The sequence below is a fragment of the Ambystoma mexicanum genome, chromosome 10, assembly GCF_040938575.1.
Source record: "Ambystoma mexicanum isolate Mex_15411 chromosome 10, UKY_AmexF1_1, whole genome shotgun sequence".
Classification (NCBI taxonomy): Eukaryota; Metazoa; Chordata; class Amphibia; order Caudata; family Ambystomatidae; genus Ambystoma; species Ambystoma mexicanum.
Genome location: NC_090932.1, coordinates 1,650,599,278 through 1,650,622,152, shown reverse-complemented (window position 1 = coordinate 1,650,622,152; position 22,875 = coordinate 1,650,599,278). Strand labels below are relative to the sequence as shown.

Sequence of the window (22,875 nt, the reverse complement as noted above, 5' to 3'; positions counted from 1 at the left end):
GGAAATTAGCACATTTATGAGAATTCTCCCTAACATTGGTGGATCGGGGGTCCATAAAATATTGCTGATACCACCGCCAGGTGAGAACCACAGGGTGTCCGGTCACTCCTTCAAGCACCGGGACACTGCGAGGAGATGAGAAACCACAAGGAACCCGAATCCAGAAGACGTTCCCTAATAAAGTAAAGGTAATGGGGAGAACAGGAGTCATAGGAGGCCTCCGGGAGGGAATCATTATAATTTACAGCCAACTTGTCTCAGTAACAATTGTGAGATAAGGTTAAGCTTGAAGCAAGTTAACTTAACACGTGGTGAACAAAGAGAAAGGATCACTGAAAACCTGAATGAAGAAATAGGAGGACAGGGGTTAATTATTCCCTGGGAAAATGGGAGGATACCAAGTTCGACTTGAACCCCATGAACTTAAATTATGATAATACAAAAGTGCACATTTTTGAAAAGCTGAACAAATAGAAAGGAGAAAATACCCTGGGAAAAGGGAAAATTAAAACCGCAAATAAAAGACCCAAATGAACTGAATAATAATAGAGCCGGTGGGAATGTCCACCGGAGAAACAATCCCATTCAGGGATATGTTGAGAACCACGACCAGGAGAACAAAACGTGGAGTCAATTCCTGAAGGGGATTCCCAAAGAGGAAGGACAATTTACTAAATCATTTGAAGAGCTACAGAGACTGATCCAAGAAATCACAAGAAGCTATTTACGGAACATATACAAATCAAAGAAGGTATTCTCCAAGCCCAAGTTAGTTTGCATAGTGGTAGGGTCAGTGTAAGGAAGGCATGGTACCAAACTGTGAAGACAGACACAAATGATCACAGCTCAAGGGTGTTTATTGAACTTCAATGGGTTGGTAGAACGCATATCTCAACCTAATTTTAAAGATGGGAGCAAGCTACGACCATCAAATAATAATCACAGAGTCCAGTAGAGTCTGTCAAAATAAAAGGGCCTATACTTATAAACCTATTGACAATCCTTACTTCTAAATACAAAATAGTGTGGGATAACAATGTATGCAAAAGACAAGTGTTCAAGAAATGATATGTAAGGATAGTTAAGCAGTTGCTTTCCCTTCCCCACGTTTTCAGCTCAGGACAAGGGGGCATGTGCGGGCTTCCCATACACTTTGGCTTCTTGGCCACGAGGTAATAGTTCAACACATAGGCATCAGGGCCTTCTGTCAAAGTCTCTTATTTGCAGAGGGCCAGATGTAACAAACAAAACACAAAAGGTCCTTTCCTTTGTCAGGGTTTTCACTTTCAAAAATTCAAGACTGGTCTCCCTCCTTCGGGCTCACAGGTCCCCTTTGTCTGGGCTTAGACCCCTTTTCTACAATGTTCACAATTTGGTCTCCCACGAGTGGGAACTATGCCAGGATCAAGTGGATCGACTCTTCCGTCGATGGGGCGAACCCCAGATCGATCTCTTCGCGATGGTGATGAACTCCAAGTGCCGGAGTTTCACCAGCAGGTTCCCCCCAGCCGAGGAGCATGGGCGATGCTTTCTCGTTCCCCTGGGATGGCCTATTTCTTTATGCGTTCCCTCAGTTGCCGTTGCTGCTCCGGCTCATCAACCAGCTCAAGAGGTCCCGGTGCAGGATGATCCTCGTCGCACCGGCGTGGCCGAGACAGATCTGGTTCACGGACCTTCTGGACTTGATGGCTTTTCTCGTGGCCATCACCTCCGCACGACGAGTGGGAGAGATCCAGGCCCTATCTTGCAAGCCACCATACTTGACTTTTCACTACACGAGGGTGGTGCTGAGGACGCACCACTCCTTCATGCTCAAGGTGCCGTCGGACTTCCACCTCAACGAACCCTTGGTGTTGCCAGTTTTCTTCCCATTGCCTTTGTCGCCGGCTGAGAGGACTCTGCACTTGCTGGACGTAGCTAGAGCGCTGAAGTTCTACGTGGACCGCACGAAGAGTTTTCGGAAGACATCACAGCTGTTTCTAAACTTTGGACCTGTGAATCAAGGGAAGGCTCTCTCGAAGGCTTCCATTTCCAGATGGCTCTCCGGCTGCATCATGCACTGTCAACGGTTGGCAAACCGACCGCTGCCCGGCCGTCCGAGAGTCCACTCGACCAGAGTGATCGCTGCTACCACGGCGTTCCTTTCTGGTGTGCCCCTGCTCGACATCTGCAGGGCTGCGACGTGGAGGTCGACACACACCTTCACGAGATTCTACTGCGTCGATCGGGACTCTAGGGAGGAGTCCAGGGTCGGCCAAGCAGTGCTGCGCAACCTGTTCGCTTAAGGTGAGCCTGGCGAGGAGGTAAGAGATGCTTAATGTTGAGTGTTTTGGTATTGCTTAATGTTGAGCCTGTTGCCACCTCTTGTGGTTGTGCATGTGTATACTGCTATGTATTCTTATATTCATGAGCATGTGAATCCATGCCAGACCACATGCTGGAGAAGGAACAAGTTACTTACCTGTAACTGTTGTTCTCCAGCATGGGTCTGGCATGGATTCACATGTGGACCCTCCCACCTATCCCTCTGCGGCTCTTCACTTGGTCATACTGCCACTTTACATGCTACCAAATCTGAAGATGACTGCCAGAGGCGGGGCTTAGGGAGGGGGCAGTCATTGGCTGGGGGCAGTATGACCCAGAGACCAGTGATTGGTTAATGCTAAGAAAGACAGATCAGAAACGAAACTGATACTGATTTTTTCTATACCGAGGATTCCCGGCCTGACGAAGGGGAATATTCATGAGCATGTGAATCCATGCCAGACCCCATGCTGGAGAAGTTAAATAAAGTACACTCGACGATGAGTCAGAGAGAGGAAGGAGAGAAAGAGAGAGGAACGCAGACGTCGGCCCGGGCAAGCCCACAGATGTGTAACACCTACAGGAAGCAGAAACCAAGGAGCCCGCGAGTTCCGATCTTGCTTGATGTTGCAGTGCGGGTTGCAAGAGCTATGGCGAATCCGAAAAACGATAACCTGACAGAGCAGGAGCCTGGGGAAACGTGGTGGCGAGACCACGGAGGAGGATCCGTGGTGGACCGGGGGTCTGCAAAACATTACCAATACCATTCACAGGGGCGAACCAGGGTGTGTGTTGTCACTCCTTCGAGCACCAGGACACTACGAGGAGACGAGAGACCATAAGGAGATGAGATACCGTAAGCAAGAGAACGCCAACGAAGAGAAGGCGTCAGCACTCCAGGGAGAGGGAGAAGGAAATCGAGAAGGGAATCATTATAAGGTACAGCCAACTCATCTCAGTAACAATTATGAGATAAAGTGAAGCAAGTGAATTTAACAGATGGTGAACAAAGAGAAAGGATCACTTAAAACCTGAATAAACAAATAAGAGAACATGGGGTAATAATAACCCGAGAAAGGGGGGAGGAGACAAAGTTCCACTTGAGACCCATGAATTTAAAATATGATGATACACAAGTGCAAATTATTGAAAAGCTGAAGAGAAAGAGAGGTGAACCAGTGATAACAATACCCTGGGAAAAGGGAAAATGAATGCACAAATAAAAGTTTATGTAGACCCAAGTGAACTGAATAATAATAGCCAGGTGGGAAAGTCTGCCTGAGCAAGAACCACATTCAGAGATACTTTGAGAACCACAACCAGGAGAACAAAGCGAGGAAGAGATTCATGAAGGGGATTCCCAAAGAAGAAGGAGAATTCACTAACCCATTTGAAGAGTTACAGAAACTGATCCTAGAAATCACAAGGAGCTAATTACAGATCATATACTAATCAAAGACTGATACAGACTGGTACAAGTACCCTAAGGGGAAAGGAAGTTCGTCTCTGAGCCTGAGTTAGTGTGCATAGTGGTATGGACAGATAGAATAGTTTTGGACAGCAGACTTATTCATTTGGACTTTCACGAAGGACTGACCAGCACCTTAATAAGATAGGTAGGGACCACCCATGGTCATACGGAAGTTTAGGCCTTACACTTCTTACTTTAATAGAATATTGTGAACCATGTCCTATGAGTGTCCATATTCTTCTTCTGGCTTGCCACAGTAGGCTTGCCTGAAAGATGGGCCGAGCCACCTATGTCCTGCTCTGCGTCTTGCAAGTGCTCATAGAACAGGACTGGGCTGCGTATCCTCTCCTGTTGTCACTGAGGAGTGTGACTCAGGACAGAGTCCAGATTATGAGGACCAGGGCTCCTGCCCTCCACCATATAGGGTTTCATCTTGCAAATTGGCTTCCCTCTGTTAGGCTGCAGCACACCCTGACATGCATGGAATAGGGGCCAGGAAGGTGCAGTGACCAAGGTCTGCCTCGAGGTGGCAATGATGTGCACCCTGTGAGCAAGAGCTTGGCAGAGAGTGGGAGAGCCACCTCCTCACTTGGAAGGATGGACTGTCGTAGAGGGTACAGGAAAAGGACTGTGACACAAACTTTCCAGCCTAGAACCTGTGGAAGAGTGTCCCTCCAAAGTTCCTGTTGGACCCGAGTTTCAAACCCGGTAGAACTGGTGGAGAATCCCCCAAAAAGAGATAAGAATCCCCACAAAAAAGATAAAATTCTCTCCCAGATAAACCTGACAGAGGTGATGGGTGACTTCTGTATGGAGCCTCTGGTGTGTGTCCGGTGAGAGGAACTGCGTTCAAGCCAATCCCTGAAGAGGCTTCAGGCCCAATACTTCTGGTACAGGCCTGCAGCCCTCAAAACCTCACCAAAAGTGCTTTGTTGGCCGTTCTCCAGAGGTGGAGGCCTTGCAGCCGAGTGAAGGGCCACAAGAACCCATTCCAATGGTTGTACATGTGTGAAATGTATTCTTTCTTCGGTGACCTTACAGAACAGTGGACTTGCATGTAACCAGACACCCACAAAGTCATTGACATCTGCCAGTTGAGTTTGCAAAATGTGCTAACATGACTTCAGATGCTTAAGAAGAAATAGGAATAGGTTGTTTAGAAATCCCAGCTGTGGTCTGTCCCAAGACACTCAAACCACAGCATTGACATTGGGTATCCTGGGAATAAATGCGAGAGGCTTCAAAATAGATTTTTTTTTAAAAATCACTGAAATTGTTTGCGGGAAGCCTGCAGCTTCTACGCAGGGTCCAGACTCTGCCTGCATTGAGGTAAGAAAAAAACGACGGGGCGAGGAGCATGCGCGTGGGAGGATCAGTGCTGGGGGTTTGTCTGCTGGGTGCATGAGCGCCCGGACGCTTTAAAAAAAAAAAAAAAAGATTAAACTGCTGCTGCATGGAGAGCAAGATGGCCCAGGAAGGGGAGAGGACGTGGAGTATATCTCTTCTTCTGGGTCCTGCTGAAGCATGGCAAATATAAAATTGGAACACCTCTCCTAAGTGCCGATCAACAGTGGCAAGGAGCGGGACTGCCCAGTAACAGGTCAAGGGCGCACCCACAGTGAAGACAATCGCAATAGGGGACGAAGCGCTGTGAATTGGCGGACAGCAAAGGACCGGCTCCATACAGGAGGCGCTTAATGGTGGGTTGCCAAACCGGCAGGAAGTTTGGGCTCCCCAGAGGGGCTAAACCCTTAATTATACTTGCGAGCAGGCAGTAGGGGTTAGGTGCTGCGGGGAGGGTGTTTGCACAGCGGGCCAGCGCACTGGGGAAATACTGGAGAAGTGCTGCTGGCAAGGCCTGGGGAGAAGCAGGAGGGACCTTGCCGTCCCGGACGAAGAGACCCTTCCCCACATGCCCACAGGGGTTAATTCAAGTAAAGGGTAAGGACAGATCTGCGCGCAGGATGCTAAAAACAAGGCCCTGCATAGCCCAGCTCACCCCCCCAGGCGTTGAAGACGGCAGTGAGACAGGAGCAGCGAGGGTGGCTCAACTAGGCAATACGATCATTGTGGCATAGCATTGCACGGGACTGGCACGTGAGGAACACATAGAAAGCCTGAGACGGATAGGCGACTGGTTGATGCTGCATACAAAAGGGCAGACACCCCAGGGGAGGCCGAACGCACCCTGTTCGCAGCCCCAAACCTACAGAAGGGGGGTGAGGAGTGGACTACAGCCGTGCTGGCGACAGAAGGTACAGGTGAAGGGGCCAAGAGTGGACTGAATTAATCTGGGAAGCAACCCCGAGATGCAGGGGACGACAATATGGCTGCTAGTAGAGAAGAGTTAATCCAGTGCCTGAAAAAGTTCCAAGACCGGCTTACATCCTCATTCCAGGAGCAATTTTTAGCACTCAAGGAGGAGAGTAAACAGTCCACTAGGGAGGTGAAAGCCGAGATAGGAAAACTGGAGGAAAGAATGGACACGACAGTACAGGCACTGCAGGACCTGGCGGACGACGCTAAGAAGACTGTTGAAGTAGTGGATCAACTGGCTACGCTCTCGCAAAAACGGGAGCTCCAGTGCGAGAACTTAGAAAACAGATCAAGACGGGGGCCTCATAGAGGACATGGCGGACAGAGACCTGAAGGACACGATGCAGCAATGCTGCTGCGGATTGGTTACAGATCTTCCTCATGAAAGAATGGGAATCAACAGAATACATTTGGTGGGCCCTAAGCATGCAGAGCCGGGAGCCAGGCCGCGGGAGTTGCTGGCTGCAATGGAGACCATTTTGAGAGCAGCCAGACTGCAGCAGTGCCTCGAGATCAATGGGGAAGGAAATCTGTCTTTCAATATCTGGCTCAATCCACACTTCAAAACAAGGTGAGCTATGGTCCCAATCACAAAGGCCCTTGCGTTGAAAGGAGCAAAGTATCGTTGGCCATTCTTTGGACTCCTATTTGCATGGAAGGGGAGGCAGAGGTGAATAACAACATTGGAGGAAGGGGAAAGCATCCTGCGGCTCACTGATGAGGGGGTGAAACCTAAATCGCCCTGTAAACCGGCGGGGAGGAGCAAGAGTGGCTGGGAATGGGAAGAAGTCTTTGGGAAGATCGGTGGTGGAGGCAACAGGGTGGTATGAGAAGCAGTGGATGGAACAGTGGGGTCTTACCGTACCCAGTGGGCACAGGGTGGTCGGAATAGCTTGGAGAAGAGACAGCAGGCAGGCACATTCAGGGGAGGGAATTGTGGGGAAGGGTGCCTTGGCAGGGCGCAAAAGGGGAGAAAGATGGCATGAGGGAAAGGGTTACTCTGAGGAGAGAAGACAGGGGCCTGGAGGAAGGGGGGGTGGCAGAGGAAGGCTTTCTTGGTTTCTACATGAGGGCCTGTGTATATAACACGGTCACGTCCAGGGAGCATGGACCCCCGGGATCCAGCAGATTAGTAATTCGGCCTGGGAAAGTTGATGAGGGGGTTGGGGGGCCAGGAGGGCAGAACCAGGGGTGACAGAGGGGAGAATGAGGCGATTCAAAGGTCAGGGGCATGGGAGCGAGGATGGGTTGACATGGAAAGATTGTTTAATGCTGTAACATACAAAGTCAGGGCGATGAACTCGCCAGTTAAGCGGAAGAAACTAATGATGTATATAAAGGCAGAGAAGATAGATGTGATAATGCAACAAGAGACGCATATACGAAAACGGGACAGATCGGTGGGGAGGCTACCACGCTTATCCTGCATCTATCAGGCTAACACACAGGGGAAGGTGAGTGGGGTGATGGTGGCCTTTAAGGACTCCCTGGCGTGCAGGTTGTAGAGACACAAGGGGACAAGAAGGGGCAGTATTTGTTCGTCAGAGTTCACATAGGCCTCCGGTGCTAGCGGCGGGTTGCCGCCGGACTTGCAATATTTACTGGCGCCTGGCTTGCCAGTAACAAGGGGTTGATTACAACCCTGGCTTTCTGGGAAATCAGGCACCAGTAAACTGTAAATCCCCATTCCCATTGAGTCCTTTGGACTATAAGGAGCCAGGCCACGGGAGTTGCTGGCTGCAATGGAGACCATTTTGAGAGCAGCCAGACTGCAGCAGTGCCTCGAGATCAATGGGGAAGGAAATCTGTCTTTCAATATCTGGCTCAATCCACACTTCAAAAAAAGGTGAGGACTATAGGACTCAATGGGAATGAGGACCACGGAAGAACCGGCACCGTTAATAACGGTGCCGGTGCGTCTGTGAAACTCTGCAGGCAGGTGCTGTCCCGCCTGCCAGGTCCGACACTGGCGGGTGGGACGGCACCCACCCGCAGAGTCGTACTGTGCCAGTCCAGTAACAGTGCCGGTAGGCTTACTGGCACCATTGTTACCGGACCAGCACAGTCTTAATGATGCCCAATGACACGCCCGAGGTTAGCCGAGCGACATTGTGGGATGCCTTCAAAGCGGTGATGAGGGGGGGGGAACCTATGGCTACAAAGGCCAGGCGGGAGAAGCAACAGGCCCAGTTGGAAAAGGAGCTTGATGATCGCTTGTGTAAGAGTAGGCAGGCATTGGTGGAGAAGCAGATAAGAGGGCTGCACAGGGAATGTCAGCATATGCAGGGCCAGCTGAACTTATTCCGTACCCGTAAAGCGGAGAAAGCCCTTTGGCACGCGCAACAGAAGTATTTTGTGAGGGCGAACAAGGCAGGCCACTTGCTGGCCCTCCAGCTTAAAGGCAAGAGGGCTCCGCAGATGGTGTTGAAGGTGGCGTCGGGGGACACGGTCACAGAAAACGGGGCAATAATGGAAGCGTTTACATCATTTTATGAGCGGCTTTAAACCTTGGACTGTCCGGATGAAATGGGGCAGGAGGCCTACTTGCACAGCTAACTGCAGGGAAAATGAACGATTTATAAGGGGGCATGCAGAAGGAGGTGGTTGAAGAGGTGATTAAGTCTCTCCCTCTTAAGAAAGCGCCAGGGCCAGATGGGTATAAGGCCCTATTCTATAGAAAATATAGGGCTAAACTTGCACCCTGGTTAACCCATTTATTTAACTCATTTAGGGAGACAGGGGCAGTCACATGGTCCATGGCAGAGGCAAAAACTGTCCTTTTGCCTAAGCCGGGTAAGGACCACACTAGATGCAGGGCATACAGACCCATAACGCTAATGAACCTGGATGCCAAAATGTACACCAATGTTTTGGTGGGGAGGCTGGCCACGCTGGTGCTCAAATTAGTGACCCCGACCAAACAGGATTTGTCCCGGGGAGGCAGACCTTTGGAAACATCAGGCGTGTCTGCCATATTATAGAGAAAATTGGGATTAAGCAGACGCCTGCTGTCGTCGTAGTTTAGGACGACGAAAAGACATTTGACCGCATGGAGTGGTCTTTTCGTTTTAAAGCCCTCACACGTATTGGAGTCAGACCACAATTTCTACAGTCCATACAGGCTAACTACAGCTCGCCTTCAAAAACCTTGGCAATTAATGGAAAGCTGTCTTGGCATGTACCCCTTGCACAGGGAACGAAGCAAGGGTGCCCTCTATTCCCCCCCTCTTTATGCCCTGTTTCTTGAACCTTTTCTAACAAAGATTCGCATGACGGAAGGGGTATGTGGGGTTTGGTTTGGTAGGGAGAGGCATAAAATGATGGCCTATGAGATGACATGCTGTTGACCCTTCCGGAGCCGAGGGCGTCCCTACAGGTACTGGGGGTGGGGTTAGAAGTATTTGGTGTAGACGTTGGGCTGAAAGTAAACAAAGAGAAGTCCGAGATTCTGAATCTCTTGGTGGGGGTGGAGGAAAGAGGTGGGATAGTGGGGAAGCTACCGTTTAAATGGGCTTCGGGGGGTCTGAAGTACCTGGGTGTAGTCATCACTGGACCAATTATATGTTGCAAAAAGGCAAGGAAGAGGTGGCATGGCGGAATCCCCTGCATGGAGGGAATAGCTCCAGTAAAGATGGTAATCCTTCCCCGGGTCCTTCACTATTTCCAAGCACTCCCTATGGCCCTAGCAACCTCTTTCTTCAGAGCCCTCAGGAGAACAGTGATGGCGTTTCTATGGCGTAACTAACGCCCAAGAGTAGACGTGAGAATGATGATGCCCACTAGGAAGGTGGGAGGTATGGGGGCTCCGGACTTCCAGAAGTACTATCAGGCAGTCCAACTGAGGGTCATCAGGGAATGGCTACCCAGAGACCACGCCAAGCGGTGGGCGCACATGGATAGAGCTGTAGCGGCTACCCCGCTGAAAGGAGTGTTGTGGTTAGACAAGGATGGAAAGGCCACCGAATATGCACGCAAGTCATTTACTCTGAGTGGTGGGGGACGTATGGGACTCCTTTCTAGTTTGCGAACGGTTGTGGCCCTTACCATCGCCTTTCATGCTGCTCTTAGGCAATATGCAGTTTGCGCCGGGATGGAGTCGGGCGCATTCATGCAGCGGAAGAGGGCTGGCTGCACAAAAGTAGGCAATATGTATGACGGCCCGGATATAAGAACTATCGAGCAATGTAAAATGAGTTTTGGGGTGTAGGAAAAGGACAGACACAGGTATTATCAGCATAGGCACTGGTTGGCCATTAGAGCGCTTAAGGAGGCAGCAACTAGACCCCTCACTCCCTTTGAGAAGTTTAGAACAACTCAAGACAATTCCAAAAAGCGGATTACCTCACTGTACAAGCTAATGCAGGGTCACACCGTCACACCACATGAGGCAGTATATGGCGAGGTGGGAACTGCCCTGGGGGAGGAAGTATCAGAAGACTACTGGGAGGGCATCTGGCAGAATATACCCAAACTAACGCGCTTGATTCAGGTAAGAGAAGCCTGGTATAGGGTAATGCTACAGTGGCACTTTACCCCAGAGATGCTACATAGGATGTTCTCGAATACATTGCCCTATTGCTGGCGGGGATGTAAGGAGGAGGGCATGTGGATACATGTATAGTGGAACGGTCCGGGGATCCGACACATCTGGGTAGAAGTTATTAGACAAATGGAAGAGATTTTGGGATTGGCACTACACAGGGACCCAAGGAGTGTTTGCTGGAATTGGGGGTCTCAATAGATGGGCTTGGGTCAAAGGCGCAAAGGAAAGCATTTATGGTTCTCCTGGTGGCGGTGCGGCTAGTGGTGGTGCGAAAATTGGAAGAAGGAACGCACACGGACAGACATTGAGTGGATTCAGAAAGTATGGAGGTTTCTAGCCATGGAATGGATCACGTACAGAATCAAAGGGGGCCGAAGCGGATGTCAGGCAGTACTGGGTTGTGGCTTTAGTGTACTTGCAAAGTGACTTTAAGTTCCAATGGTGACCGCAAAATTTGAAAATAATGGACTTCCTCTGAACAAAGTGGAGGATGGGTGCTGGGTGATGGATGGTTGGGAAGGCCTCATCTTGAATGTGCAAGAGGGTGGACGGAAAGGGGGCCAGGGGGTTGAGGGGGGAGGAGTTTCAGGTTTATATTGTGTTCATTATGATATATGATATGATATGGCATTTATAACGCGCTTATACACAAGTGTTTCAACGAGCGACGAGGCAAGGGGGGGGGAAACAAAGGGAGGACAGACAACGATCTTACTAGGCCAGGTGTCATTCAGATCGCGCAAGTGCATGGGAAGGGGGGAAAGGAAGAGTGCAAGGGGGGGAAAGGGAGAGGGGAAAGTGCAGTACATGGGAAGTGGAATAAATAAGATAAATAAAACACATAAAAAACAGGCAAGTGCAGGAAGTGCGGACAAAGTGCTGGAAAGGGGACTGAAGGGATACAGAAATAGTGCCCGAGTGCAGGGTTGCCAGGGAGACAGTGCAGGTGGCCAGTTGACAGGGCCTGGGCCAGAGATCAGAAGGGTGGCCAGGTAACCAGTGCAATTTCAGTCAGGAGTTCAGCAAGGGAGGGGAGGAGAGAAAGTAGAAGCAAAGATGAAGGTTTTGAGGTGTTTCCGGAACCGGAGGTGGTTCTCCTCGAGTTTCAGGGAGGCAGGAAGGCTGTTCCAGAGAGAGGCCCCTGCCGAAGAGAGTGATCTGCCACCAACTCGTTGCTTGGAGAAGCGACTGACCCTGAGGGAGTTGGAGGCAGATGAGGGAAGAGCTCGAGAAGGAAGGTATTTAGGAAGTGAGAGTTGAAGGTATTTCGGCTCCAGACCCCAGAAGGCCTTGTGTACAATGCAGAGGGTTTTGAATTTAATCCTCGCAGCCACTGCAGAGATTTCAGTCCGGGAGAGATACGATCCTTGGGCTTGAGGCCAAGGACAAGTCTCGCAGTCCTGTTCTGGATAAGTTGCAGAGGGTGGAGAGTGGAGGCAGGAAGATTTAGATAGAGGCTGTTACAGTAGTCCAGCTTGGAGAAGACCAGGGCTCTGGAGACAGTGAGCTTCTGGGGGAAGGATAGGAAAGGAAGAATACCTCTAAGGAGGTGTAGCTGGTAGTGTGACCTCTATGAGACGTCAGAGATGTGAGGGGAGAAGGAGAGTGCAGAGTCGAAGATGACCCCAAGGTTTTTTGCCTTGCAGGTGGGAGTGGGAGGAGGGCCAAGAGAGGCCGGCAGAAAGCTGCAGGGAAGGAGGGAGGGGGTGTGCCGATGAGTAGAATCTCAGTGTTACTGGCATTAAGGCAGTGGTCGTTGGGGGTACACCAATCCTGGATGGCAGACAGACAGTCAGAGATGAGGGAAGGAGAGGAGGAGGAGGCCGAGGGTAGCCTGAAAATGAGTAGGGTCTCATCCGCATAGCACTGAAAGTTGGGACAGAGAGTGGCGATGCGGTGGGCAAGGAGTGCCAGGTATTGGTTGAACAGCCAGGGAGAGAGGTTAGATCCCTGGGGGACACCACAGGTAGAGAAAAAGATGTCGGAGAGGAAGGACCCAAGTTGGACCTGGGAGGGTTGGTCGGACAGGAAAGAAGTCAGCCACGCCAGAGTCAGACCAGTGATACCCAGGTTGTCACGGAGACGGTTGAGCAGGATGGCATGATTGACAGTGTCAAAGGCAGAAGAGAGATCAAGTAGGATAAGAACGCAAGGGGTGTTAGAGTCGAGGTTGGAGAGCAGGTCTTAACAGATGTTCAGGAGAGCAGTTTCCATGCTTCTGGCAGCTCTGAAGCCAGACTGATGGTCATGAAGACAACCAGATTGAGTTAGGAGATGGCCAGTTTCTCCAGGAGCTTGCCCAGGAAGGGAGTTATGGAGATTGGGCGATAGTTAGCCGGGCAGGAGGGGACAGCAGAGGGTTTCTTAAGGAGAGGGTGAACAAGGGAGTGCTTCAGGTGGGAAGGAAAGACTCCAGTGGCGAAGGAGTGATTGCAGAAATCCGCCTGGGCAGGAGCTAGGGAGTCGATGTGATCCTTAATAGTTTTGGAGGAACAGGGGTGAACCTGTTTCGACGAGACTTTCATAGATCAGACTTGTCTGGAAACCTCATCTGGAGAGAAAAGGGGAAAGATAGCGAAGGAGGGAGGAGGGGTGGCAGCAGAAGGGCCAGAGGAAGAGCAGGGAATAGCGGGAGGGGGGTGAGAGGAGGAGAGTGAGGACAGGATGTTCTGAGTTTTAGAAATGAAGTGAGAGGCCAGTGCCGTGCAGAGGGCCTGGGAAGGGACAGGAGAGGTAGAAACTGCGACGGGATTGGCCAGTTCCTTGCAGATTTTAAGGAGTTCAGCCAAGTTGTTAGATGCCGCAGAGACGCGGGCTTGAATATGAGCTCTCTTCTTGGTGAGGACTTGCGAAAAAGTTAATAAAAAAACATCTTTTTAAATGCTGCTGCACAAAATGCTCTGGTGCCTCCCATTATGGAAGATGTCCAATTAGTTTGGAGGAATTGGGACATGACATAGCAGTACTATCAATTTTGTTGCATGAATTTGGTGCAGAGGTACAATGCCAGAGTTTTGCTTTCTGGATTTATGTAAAAGTTTTTTACTGAAAGCCCTGATGTTTCCTTTTTATGATTTTAATGTACTCATTTTAAATAGTGGTTTTGATTGTCAAGTAGGTTTAGTCTATATTACACTAATTCTTCAGCAAGGAATCCTCAAAAATATAGTACTATGAAATTAAAATGGTTGTGACAGCAAATGTTCTATATGTTTTATTCAATTTAAATTTGAGTTTAGCTGAGGATCGTTTGAGGGTGTTTAACCCTGGAACCATTGCCCTATTTGTTGTTTCAGATCTTTCCTTGAGATGTTAGACAGATTTTAAATTTGTTGGAAATTTCTTCTCTATTTCTTAAAGCCATGGCTCCACCCTTTGAAGTTTTCTATTCAGTTTTCTATTCAGTGTAACAGCAAGAAAGTTATTACGCATTTAAGATCTGTGTTTTGCCTGCCATTCCAGAATGGTACTGTTTGCAGGCATTTCAGAAAGTAAAATCCTAGACCTTTCAAGGAACTGGGAATGAATAGGAGTGTTTTAGGTCTGGGCACACTTCAAAGAATAGACAAGCTGTCACGTGTGACCTGTTGTGAATCTAAGATTAATTCCATCCCTCAAAAGACACTCCACAGGACCCATCTCCACCCTTCATGTCTCAAATTGCTTGCCACTATCCCACCTTATGCTGAGGTTGCTGCCAGCCCAGCTCCCAATTCCCTTTAGTGTCTCCAAACCAGAGTTCCCATTCGACGCCAAGAGGCCTGACAACTCAAAGAGCAGTTTCAATGCTGATGTCAGCATGTCATAGTTCTCAGTCAGGAACTGCTCAATGTAAAAGGTCATGTGGGCGTCGAAAGAGCATTCTGTGCCATTCAGGACCCACTTCATTTAGTGCCCTGGGTCTAATACAATGTTCTCACCTGATAGGTCCTTTGATGGAAAGGTTTTTGAATCATCTTCCGTTAAGAGACGATAGTCCACCGTAACCTCAGATCTTTGGTTGTTTTTCTTTGGCTTGGTAAAGGGCTTTGTTACTTTTACAGTCTGTTCTCGTTCCTCCTGCAAGTCATCATACCAATCTGGTGGTGGGAATTCGTCTTTAACCTTCACCATCCTTTTTGTCGGAACAAATTTTTCGGACACTTCTGAAAGTATAAAAATGAAAAATACACTATTAACAGAAAAGAGGGGTAATTGCAAAATGTGTTGGCCATGTACATGGATGTAGTCTCGCTCCCCATAAAGCCTTCCTCCTTACATCATGGGCATCCTTTCTAACTGAATATGTATAGACCAAAGGCCACAAAGCATACATTGGCTTGTGGACCCAGTGTGTTTCCTAAACGTTACGTAAACCCAATTTTCTGATCAGATGTCCGGGGTCTGAGTATTCAACTAAAATCAGCCCTAAGAAACTGAGAACACCATGTCGGTGCAGCCCAGGGTTTTCTTTTGCAGTGGTGAATGATGGCCTTGCCTATCTAGGTTGTGGAGAGTCAGCACTTGCATGTCTCAATTTGGTGAAAAAGCAAAATGGGAATCTTATCCTTAACTATACCCTGGAAGCAGACTCAGGCATGGAAATGTGTCTACATTTCTTTGCTCAGTGTTAATGGATTTAATACAATCCAGTGCTAATGAATGAATATGTACCAATTTATGTCAGGCAGATGTTAAATGTGTACTATGCCAACATGTACCTCAGGGTGATGCTAGGTGCCGGAAATCAGAAGAAAGTTGGTTAGAAATGGGTGAGAGGAAAAATGGCCGTTGGTACTGCATACATCTAGACAGTGATGGAAAGTATTTATTTTATTACTTATAGCACAAACCTAGCCCAAGAGCAGCGGAGCGCTTCACAAAAGGATTGTGCCAGAGTTGGGCTTAGCATTTTACACAGTAACGCTGTACTGCTGGTGGAGAGAGAGAGGGAACATGATGTTAGAAAAGGATTACTGAATATAGGGAATGTTTTAAGCCACAGTGAGTGAGCAATGTATTCAGTTAAGAGTGCAGTCTTTGTAAATGTATGCAGTAAGATGTCAAACGCATGGGCAATATTGAGGTTGCCTGAAAGGTTATGTACTTGAAAGAGTTTTTGACGATAGGTGGGGATTGTATCCTGGACTGCTGTGCAAATGAGTTTCAATATTTTAAATAGGAAGCACATGTAAGTGAAGTGAAGTTAAGTTTCAGGGTAGAGCTGACATGTTCTGAGTACTGGATTTAAGAGAGGCAGGGAATCCAATTGATTAGAGAAGAAGACAAGTAACAACATGTCCTGGTTCAAATTAAAGGAACATATACAATTCGGAAGACATTTGGAGTGGGTGCTGAGCAGTAACTTGTCCGTAGGAACTATGGTGAAAGGCTCTGATGTGAGAGAGCTTAGATTGCGCTGATACGCCTAGCAAAGATCAATGCCACAAAAAAGGCTACTTTCCACGAAACAAGGTTAATGTCAGCTGGCTCGATTGGTTTATGTGAAATAGGGAACAAGTTACTTACTTGTAACTATTGTTCTCCAGCATGGTTCTGGCATGGATTCACATGCTCGTGAATATTCCCAGTCGTCAGGCTGGGAATCTTCTGTAAAAGAAAAACAGTTTCACTTTCACTTACAAACTGTATTTCTCCCATAAACCAATCATTGTCCTCTGGGTCATACTGCCCCCATCCAATGACAGTCCTCTATCTAAGCCCCTCCTCTGGCAGCCATCCTCAGATTTGGTAAGCACATAAAAAAGTGGCAGTATGACCAAGAAGAGCAGCAGAGGGGACGGAGGGAGGATGTGCATGTGAATCCATGCCAAACCCATGCTGGAGAACAATAGTTACAGGTAAGTAACTTGTTTCTTCTCCAGCATGGCGTCTGGCATGGATTCACATGCTCATGAATAGCAAATACACAGCAGTACAACATTACACAACCACAAGAGGTGGCAAGGCTCAACAGAAGCAATTCAACTCATCTCAGGCAAACAGGTTGCGTAGCGCTACTTGGCTGACTCTGGACTCCTCCCTGGAATCCCTGTCAAGGCAAAAGAACTTCTTGAAGGTGTGCGTGGACCTCATTGTAGCAGCCCTGCAGATTTCCAGCAGGGGCACACCAGCCAGGAACGCTGTCGACGCAGCGATCGCTCTGGTGGAGTTGGCTCTTGAACTGCCAGGCAGCGGTCAGTTCGCCAACGGATGATAGTGATTGATGCAGCTGGAGAGCCACCTTGAGATGGAAGCCTTGGACAAGGCCTTGCCATGGTTCACAGGATCAAAGTTCACAAACAGATGTGAAGTCTTTCGAAAACTCTTAGTGCATGCCACGTAGAACTTCAGGGCATGAACAACGTCCATCAAGTTCAAGGCCCTCTCAGCCAGAGATGAAGGTTTTGGTAAAAAAAAGGTAACATCAAAGGTTTGTTGATGTGGAATTCCGACAGAACCTTCGGCATGAAAGAGGGGTGCGTCCGCAGCACCACCCTCGAATCGTGGAAAGTCAGGTATGGCTGTTTCCAGGATAGGCCTGTATCTCACCCACCCCCCTGGCAGAGGTGATGGCCACAAGGAAAGCCGTTTTCCATGAGAGGAACTTGAGAGGGAACTGATGCATAGGCTCGAAGGGGCCCCCCGAGCCTCGCCAGAACCACATTGAGTTTCTACGCCGGGGCAGGAGCCTTCACCTGTGGGAAAGATTGAAAAAGTCCTTTGAGGAACTCCTTGATGAGTCGATGAGACCAAAGTGAAGACCTTCTTGGAGACCTGGTATAGCGGGAGATAGCCACCAGATGTACTTTGATCGAGGCGTGCGCCAGCCCAGCCTTGGCCAAGGATAGCAAGTATGGAAGAATGTGTAGGGCCGTGACCCTCAGAGGGGTAATCTTCTGCAACCGGCACCACGTAGCGAAACGCTTCCACTTGTAACCGTAGCACTTCAAAGCCGACGATGCCCTGGCTTTTGCAAGCTCCTCCCTGAAGTCTGCAGGCAACTCAAATCCTCAAAACTCTAGGGCTGCACGAGGCAAGCCCTCAGGTTCAGAGATGCTGGGTCGTGATGCAGGATTGCGCCTCCTTCTCCGGTGAGAAGATCTGGGACCGCTGGTAGCTTGAGCAGAGGTGACGCTGACAGGCTGAGAAGGTCTGGGTACCAAATCTGCCTCGGCCACGCCAGGGTGTTTCGTATCATCCTGCACTGACATTGTCTGAGTGTGTTGATGATTGAGAGGCAACGGAGGAAACGCATACAGAAACATCCCTTCACACAGGAAGGAGAACGCATCCCCCGGTCTCCTCGGTTGGTGGAATCTAATGGTGAACTTCTAGCATTTGGAGTTTGCCGTCGTCGCAAACAGATCAATCGGGGCCTGCCCCTCTTGGTGAAGATGCAGTCCACCTGGTTCTGCCGAAGTTCCCACTCGTGGCAGGAGCGCAACTCCCTGCTGAGGGAGTCCGCAATGGTGTTCTTGACTCCCGCTGGGTGAAGCGGGACGAGGAACATGTCTTGTCCGACGGCCCAGCGCCATAAGTCCTGCGCTTCCCTGGAGAGCCCTGGGGAAACAGTGCCCCCCCTGTTTCCTGAAGAGACGAAAAGAATGACTTGAGGGCCCAGAACAATCCCCGTAGCTCCTTGATAGTTGATATGGAGATCGTTCTCCTCCCGAAGCCACAGGCTTCTCGCAGTGTGGGTTCCCCAGCCTTCCATGGAAGCGTCTGTGGCAACCGTTTCCTGGAATGGAGGGTTCTGAGACCCCATGCCTTGGGCGATGTTGGAGAGTGATCTTGTCCATGAACATTCCAGACACTTGTATCCAGGGAGCGTCCAGGAACTCCTGAAGCGGTTGCATCTGTAACCTGAAGAGCCTGATCAGGTAGATGCAGGATGACATCATACTGAGCAACTTAATGAACAACAGCTGATGTACCTTCCCCTGAATGGCCGCTACCCTCTCCTCCGAGGGTGATGCCAGGCATCTGACTCCCTGGAACAGCGCGTTCTGCGATGGTGTCAAGCAGAACTTTGGATAATTGATGGAGTATCCTTGATCCATCAGCAGCTTGATGGACTGCCTCCATGTGTCCGAGGGTCATCTCTTGTGAGCTGGCCCAGATGAGCCAGTTGGCAAGGTACGGGTACACGTGTATCCCCCGTAGACGCAGGTGAGCCGCCACCGGTGCCAGGCACTTCCTGAACACTCCGAAGGGTAGGGCCTTCAACTGGCAGTGCTGCCCCTGCACAACGAAGCGCAGAAACTTTCGGTGCTGCCTGTTAATGGGTACATGGAAGTAGGCGTCTTCCAGGTCCAGCCATGCCAAGAAATTCTCTTTCCAGTTGGCCGAGCACATGTTGCAGTGTGACCATCCTAAATGTCTGAGACTTGAGGTACTTGTTCAGACGTCATAGGTCTAGAATGGGCCTCCAGCATCTTTTTTCTGACCACAAATTATCTGTATACTCCAGAGTCCCGGAGTTGCTGGGGAACCTGCTCTATCACCCCCTTTCTGTAGCATTTCCTGTACCTCCTCTAAGAGCTGAGGGATGTACTGCTCCTGACGGGCCACTGGATGGATCCGTGGACACCTGTGCTGAAATTCCAAGGCATGTCCTTGGGCAAGAGCGTCCAGCACCCCTCTGTTGGTGGTGATCTTTTCACACTCGCTGACGAACGTCATCAGCAGGCCTCCCACCGGGATGCTTGGGTGGGGGCCCTACATCCTGGTCGGTTCAAGCTTGCTTTGGCGCTCTGCCCTGCAGGCAACGGTGATGCTGTCCTACTCCTCGGTAGGCCCGGGAACTGCTTCTGTAGGCTTCTTGAGTTGTTGATCTGGAAGGCTGATGGTACGGGGAGGAGAAAGCTTTTGAAGACCTGCCTGAGTTTCCTAGGAAGGAGCGAAAAGAAGAGCAGTGCTTTTGGAGGGTCTCCAGGGAACAGGCCGTCTCTGTATCCGCCTTGATGGCCTGTAGGGACTCAACGACCTTCTCGAAAAGTTTATCTGCATCGAAAGGAATGTTCAGTACCTTTGGTTGGACCTCTTGGTGGAAATTCGTGGCTTTCATCCAGCCTTGGTGACGAAGGCAGACACTGTTCCCCATCTGACGGAACCCTGTGTCAGCAACGTCCAGCGCCACTGTGATGGCATGATCCGATGCTACCTTTCCCTCCTGGAAGAGGGCGATCGCCTCCATCCTCTTGCTGTCTTGGAGGAACGCCAAAATCGGACCCAGCTTGTACCACTGCTCCCCTAGGATCGCCAGTGTGTTGGCCATCTTGATGGTGGATGCTGCGGTCTAAATCACCTTCCTCCTCATGGTGTCCATCTTCTTACCCTCGCTGTCCGGAGGGCCTGAAGACGACGAGGATGGGTTAGCTGACCGCTTCCTCGCAGCCGCCGAAACCACCAAATCCGGTGATGGTTGCGACCTCAGGCACTTGGGCACGGGTTCCGGTACCCGGTACTTCTTCTCCAGCCTATCCCGTTTGGCTGGAGCCATGCAAGGGTTCTTCAAGAGGGCCAGGCCCTCCTCCTACACGTTGTCCAAATGGGGCACTTCCATGATTGTCTTCCTCTTGGCCTCGCTCCTCTGGTACAGGAAACCCTCCTTCCTGGTTAGTCCGGGCACAAGCTGGAACAGCTCGGAGGCTCTGGCGATCATGGAATGAAACAACCCCACCTCGTCCGGTGGGGATGCCCTAGGCTGCAGGGCCCTGCCGCCAGCTGCGACGGTATCGTCGTCGTCCCTCATTGTGGCCGTATCTGTCCCTGTACCCGTATCTGGGTCTGCTGGGGGAGAGTGGGCCTGACGTGGCGGCTGAAATCGGGGCATTGGTTGGTGCTTCTTCTTCTTCGTTGGTGGTTGGTCAGGGGGCTGGGGGACCATTGGAACCAGCCTTTGTGGCATCCTCTTCTGGATCTCCGACACCAAGGTGTGGAGGGTTGATAAGATGTCCAGAAACACATCCCTCGGCGGAACAGGCGTAATCGGAAAACTAGGCCCACGCCGTCTTCGCAGTCGTCGTCCTCCTCTTCCACATCCTTATGGACCGTGTGTAAAGACTCCAGGTCCTCGTCTTACATGGATGAAATTTCCATGGCTTGGCCCACCGATCCAGGGCCTCCTTGCCCCCCCTTTCCACCCTGAGGTGTGGAACCGGGTACTAAGACGGTGTCCCCTTCTCAGTAGACCTTGTCAAAGTCACCATGGCGGCCGCAGAGGGGGGGGGATACCTTCAGCGCTGTAGGTGCTACATTCTCAAGGTCTGCCCCCTAAGCTTTCGAGAGAGCAGCCACCACTAGCTCTATCATCGACAAAGAACTATCCTGTGTCATCTGGGCCTTCTTGGGCAGTTCAGCCTTCTTTTCCTCCATCGCAGCTTCTCTTGCTTCTCCTGCAGTTTACCCTGGTTGGACAGCTTTAACTTTGAGGAGGAGCTTGATTACCAGCTGGCAGTGAAGGCGAAAGGTGATGTCGATCGCGCCCTGTCTGCCGTGGGACTGCAGCGACCCCAGTGGACCCGGACTTGCGGTTCTTGGCCTTATCTTGGGCCCCCATGGATGGGCAGCCCTCAAAGGACTTAAAAGATCGCTCCTCAGACCGACCGACCTTGGGTGAGGCATGTCCCTGCTCGGAGCACGGGGCAGAGGCCTTAGCGTTCAGCCACACCACCAGTCTGCTGTGCCTGTCCTTTGTCGTCTTCTTGGAGAATCCATGGCATATCTCGCAATCTATTTTCTTGTGGTCCGGATGTAGGCAGTAGAGGCATTGCAGGTGCTTGTCCTCCACAGACACATTTCGAAGCCTGCACTTGGAGCAGGGCTTGAAGAGGGACCTTCCTTCCTTCTTCTCCTCCGCCATGGTTGGAGAGCACGGAGTAGGCCCGATGGCCTTCTGGTAACTTCGACGATATTCACCCTTGGGGGGTGCTGAACTTCACCGACAACGGATCCGTGCTGTCGGCAGATGGAGAGAAGAGCACACAGCATCTTTCGGAACAAAAATAGAACGTTTTCCTGAGGAAATACGAAAAAACATATAAGTAGCTCGCAGAGCAAACTCAAAGACTCCCAACACTGAAGTGTGCGGTAAAAATCTGTAGATGGCTGCCAGAGGAGGGGCTTAGGGAGGGGACTGTCATTGGATTGGTTTATGGGAGAAATACAGTGTGTAGGTGAAAGTGAAACTGTTTTTCTTTTACTGAGGATTCCCAGCCTGACAACGGGGAATATTCATGAGCATGTGAATCCATGCCAGACACAATGCTGGAGAACAAATAATAGCACACTGAGGTCCCACACAGTGTGCAGAAACTTAACCAGTAGGAAGAGATAAAAAAAGACCATCACGTTGACAGATGACAAAATAAGAGGTGGAAATATGTATGGGTACTGTAAGATATTGTGTCTGCAAATATGAATATATTAATAACTACTCATGGGCAAACCAAATCCTCAGACATTCGAGGGTTAAATGCCAAAATACCATATTGTACACTTGGTTACTATCCTTATAATAATTACTGTTGTTTAAGCTTTCTTTATTTCCTGTTTCCTATCTACGTCAAACTTCACTGGGAAGTACCAACTCCCATACAGAATATTAGGAACACTTCAAGTATGAGAACGCTCAACCATGTGGATATCTTTATGATAATTAGGTACAAAAAATATATTCCATGGAATCAAGTTTATTTAACTAATTTACTAAATTACGACTCAACAGATATTATGTTAATTAACATAATTAATTTTGTTTTCAGATTCTGAACTGACATATCAATAATTAAAAGTCCAATAAATTATGATACAAACAATCAATTGTTTTCGGATGTTATGCAAGATAGACACCAGACAAACACAAGGAGTTTATTATTTTGATTTTTACTTTCAAGTGTTGTATAATATGTTGAAGCATGTTCAGTATCTCAATGCCCCTGAACACTTTTCTGTACCAAGACTGTATTATGGATCATGGATCATATAAAGATCAAATAATCTATGTTGGAATGTATATTGCCATGATAAAGAGCAGCTAGCCTGAACAAAGTACCAATTCACATATTGAAAATTAAGACCACTTAAAAGTACGAGACCACTCAACAATGCGGATGTCTTTGTGATAATAAGATTCTGAAAAAATATATAATTAAGTACATTGTGATCAAAACTATTGGTTGCAATCTATGCAAGATCATGAATCATACTAAGAGCAAATAATCTATGCTGCAATATGTTTTCCTTGTTAAAGAACATC

At 49.4% G+C, this 22,875-nt stretch overlaps 1 protein-coding gene across 1 annotated transcript in view; it reads right to left on the bottom strand.

The window, feature by feature from the left end:
- The window catches only part of LOC138493088 (uncharacterized), a 726,753-nt gene that overhangs the window by 445,581 nt on the left and 258,297 nt on the right, over positions 1-22,875 (bottom strand). The window contains exon 5 of the mRNA XM_069620304.1: positions 14,555-14,779. Coding sequence (XP_069476405.1) covers positions 14,555-14,779 — 225 coding nt within the window. The remainder of the gene's footprint in view (positions 1-14,554; positions 14,780-22,875) is intronic.